We start from the raw sequence: 2,587 nt of genomic DNA, 5'->3' as shown, positions 1-2,587 counted from the left end.
TTTCAGACGATTTTTTCTCACGGACGACGTAATTGCAGTACTCGACAGACGAGTGACGTATATACCCGTCAGATGCTAAAATAGGTAAAATGAAATTCGAATTTATGTTTGAATACATCTATAGCAAATGCAAATCTATTCAAAAAAGGTAATAAAATATTTCAAAGAAATGAACATTAAAAGACAAACAAATTCTAAAAGGTAACATAAGTTCTAAAACTAAGGTTAAAAATTTAAAAGTTAGCTTGGGTGTGGTAAATTTGAAAGCAAGGTATAATGCAAAGTCCAATATTGCAGTCCTTGCACATATACCTAGTGTCTTTCCTTTTTCTTTCTCGTTTTTTCGTATGGGAACAAACCAGACATCGTCTGGAAGGATTCTTGTTCTTTTCTGTGCCTGGAACGCACATCGGAAAGTGCCTATCGGTTAATCGTGCAGAATTAAGGTTCAGATCAGGCCTTGTTACTGGATTATTTGTGGAAAACCTATAAATAATTTCTATTTATGTATCTAGGTCATAAAGGAAGCGTTTAACGCCCGCGGCGTGGAAATGAAAACACGAGCCGTTAGGAAAGGGTTTTTACTCGCTGAGGGCGTTAAACGCATGACTGAGATGCTTACAATATGTTATGCCTCTCATTGCGTATGCGTTATATTTTTAAAATGAAGACGATTACAAACCTCTCAAATAACTGACGAATGATCTCTAACTGAAATGCCGCTAATGGAATTTTTCTAGCATCTGTGGTCAAAAACATGGCGTGGGCATTAAGTAAACAAACATCCATAACATGAAAATACAACTTCTTATACCATTTTATGCTTTTACGCATACTGTCAATACTAGAAATCATTATGTCAGTACGGTCGACTGCTCCCATTTTATTAATATACTCCACTACACATCTGGGCTTCCGTACGTTTTCTTTAGTGATCCTGTCTCCTTTGGGAAGAACTTCAATTTCGTTTGCATGCATAGTGGTTATCATATGAACATCTCGACGATCTTTCCATTTTATTACCAATAGATTAGCACTGGAATACCATTCAACATCTCCTTTATTTAGTTTGCCGGTGAACTTTGGCATATGTTTTCTATGTGGCCGGACAGTTCCACAAGAGTTAGTGTTACTTTTAAAAAGAAAAGTTGACAAGGCAGGACTACTATAGTAGTTATCTGTAAATAGCGAGTGTCCTTTGTTAAGATATTGATCCATGAGCTTCGTTACAACAGCTCCGGATATACCGAGGTCTTCATTGGGTCCCAAATTTTCACTTGTAGCTTTTCCCAAATATACTATGAAGTCCAATACTATTCCTGTTTCGCAGTCGCATAAAACAAATAACTTAACTCCAAAACGGCGTCTTTTACTTTTTATAAACTGCTTAAAGCTTAATCTGCCTTTAAAAAGTATTAAGCTTTCATCGATAACAAGGTCCTGAAATGGCCGAAATTGTGTTTGAAACCTCTCCTTTATTCGCAATAGAATATGGTCGACTTTATAGAGACGATTATTAGCGGAAGCATTCTCATTGTCGCAAAAGTGTAAATACCTTTGAATTTGCAGGTATCTGTCCCTTGACATTTTTTTTCCGAAAATAGGGGAATGTAGCAGCTCGTCCCTGGACCAAAACTCCTTGATAGTAAGTTTTTTATTTCTTGTCATCAGCATCGTTATACCAATAAACACGAAAAATTCGTTCAAGTCAATAGCTGTCCATTGTGGTGCATTCTGCTGAACTGCATACCTGTTTGTTTCCTCAATAATGGTAGTAGCAATATCTTCGGTAAAAAGTTGTAAAAAGAATTCTATCTCCCTTTTTCCATGTAAAGACTTATCGGTTATTCCGCTATTGCTACTGTCGAATTCATGAACTACTGGAATAAAATCATGTTTTGTCCACAAAATCTGTAAATCTTCGTGACCGACTACAACCTCGGGTGTTGGAATCTCACCTTGGGGTGCTTCAGTCTCGTTTGTGATACTCACTTCCTGGTCAGATTCTGGACCTTCTTCAAAAGACTCACTTTCATCCGAAGAGCTCGGTTTATACTCGCTATCACTACCAGGAAACGGCTCTTCTTCACTATCAGAAGAAAAATACACATTGTTTATAGTACAAATGCTACGCACTTCGCTTTCGGATAAACCACAATATGAATCTAACCTCGCGACTTTCGCTCTGGGGCAACTGCCAGACGGTGCGGCGTCCTTCTTTCGTGACATTCTGTGCTAAACTAAACACTAAACGCTATTCCAGCGGTACGGTACGCTACACCATGAAATCGCCGACTGTCGGTTATTTCCGGCGGTGACTGATATAACCGACACTCGTCCACCTGGAAAGATTTTTTGTGACTGATAAATAAGTCAGTCGTCTGTACGCAAGCATAAATTTTCATTAGCGACGGATATAACAGGCAGTAGTCTGGTAAGCAATTTGAACCGCGGCCGGTTATATCCGTCATTCGTCTGTGTGGCTTTTTTTTTTGTGCCTGATTTATCCGTCATTCGTACCGAAAGGGTTAATTCCACTACGAGTAGTACCACTGCAAAAAGTCCAAATCAACTTTTGTTTGGTTTT

General features: G+C 38.5%; 1 protein-coding gene across 1 annotated transcript; it reads right to left on the bottom strand.

Moving 5' to 3' along the window:
* Window positions 1-233: 233 nt before the first annotated feature.
* On the bottom strand, window positions 234-2,229 carry LOC126742468 (piggyBac transposable element-derived protein 4-like). Its single transcript, XM_050449112.1, has 2 exons — window positions 683-2,229; window positions 234-486 (listed from the first exon to the last, which is right to left on the bottom strand). Exons 1-2 carry the CDS (start codon window positions 2,227-2,229, stop codon window positions 234-236), a joined length of 1,800 nt encoding a protein of 599 aa, XP_050305069.1.
* Between the last annotated feature and the right edge of the window lie 358 nt (window positions 2,230-2,587).

This window comes from Anthonomus grandis, chromosome 11 (genome assembly GCF_022605725.1).
Source record: "Anthonomus grandis grandis chromosome 11, icAntGran1.3, whole genome shotgun sequence".
In the NCBI taxonomy this organism is placed as follows: Eukaryota; Metazoa; Arthropoda; class Insecta; order Coleoptera; family Curculionidae; genus Anthonomus; species Anthonomus grandis.
The sequence above is the reverse complement of the archived record's forward strand: the minus strand, read 5'-3'. Positions and strand labels throughout refer to the sequence as shown.

Excerpts from the sequence above, each read along its gene's own strand:
- LOC126742468 (XM_050449112.1), bottom strand. The coding sequence starts at position 2,229 with ATGTCACGAAAGAAGGACGCCGCACCGTCTGGCAGTTGCCCCAGAGCG. Across the intron at positions 487-682 it reads ATTCGTCAGTTATTTGAGAG|GTTTTCCACAAATAATCCAG; the intron begins GTTTGTAATCGT and ends AATTATTTATAG.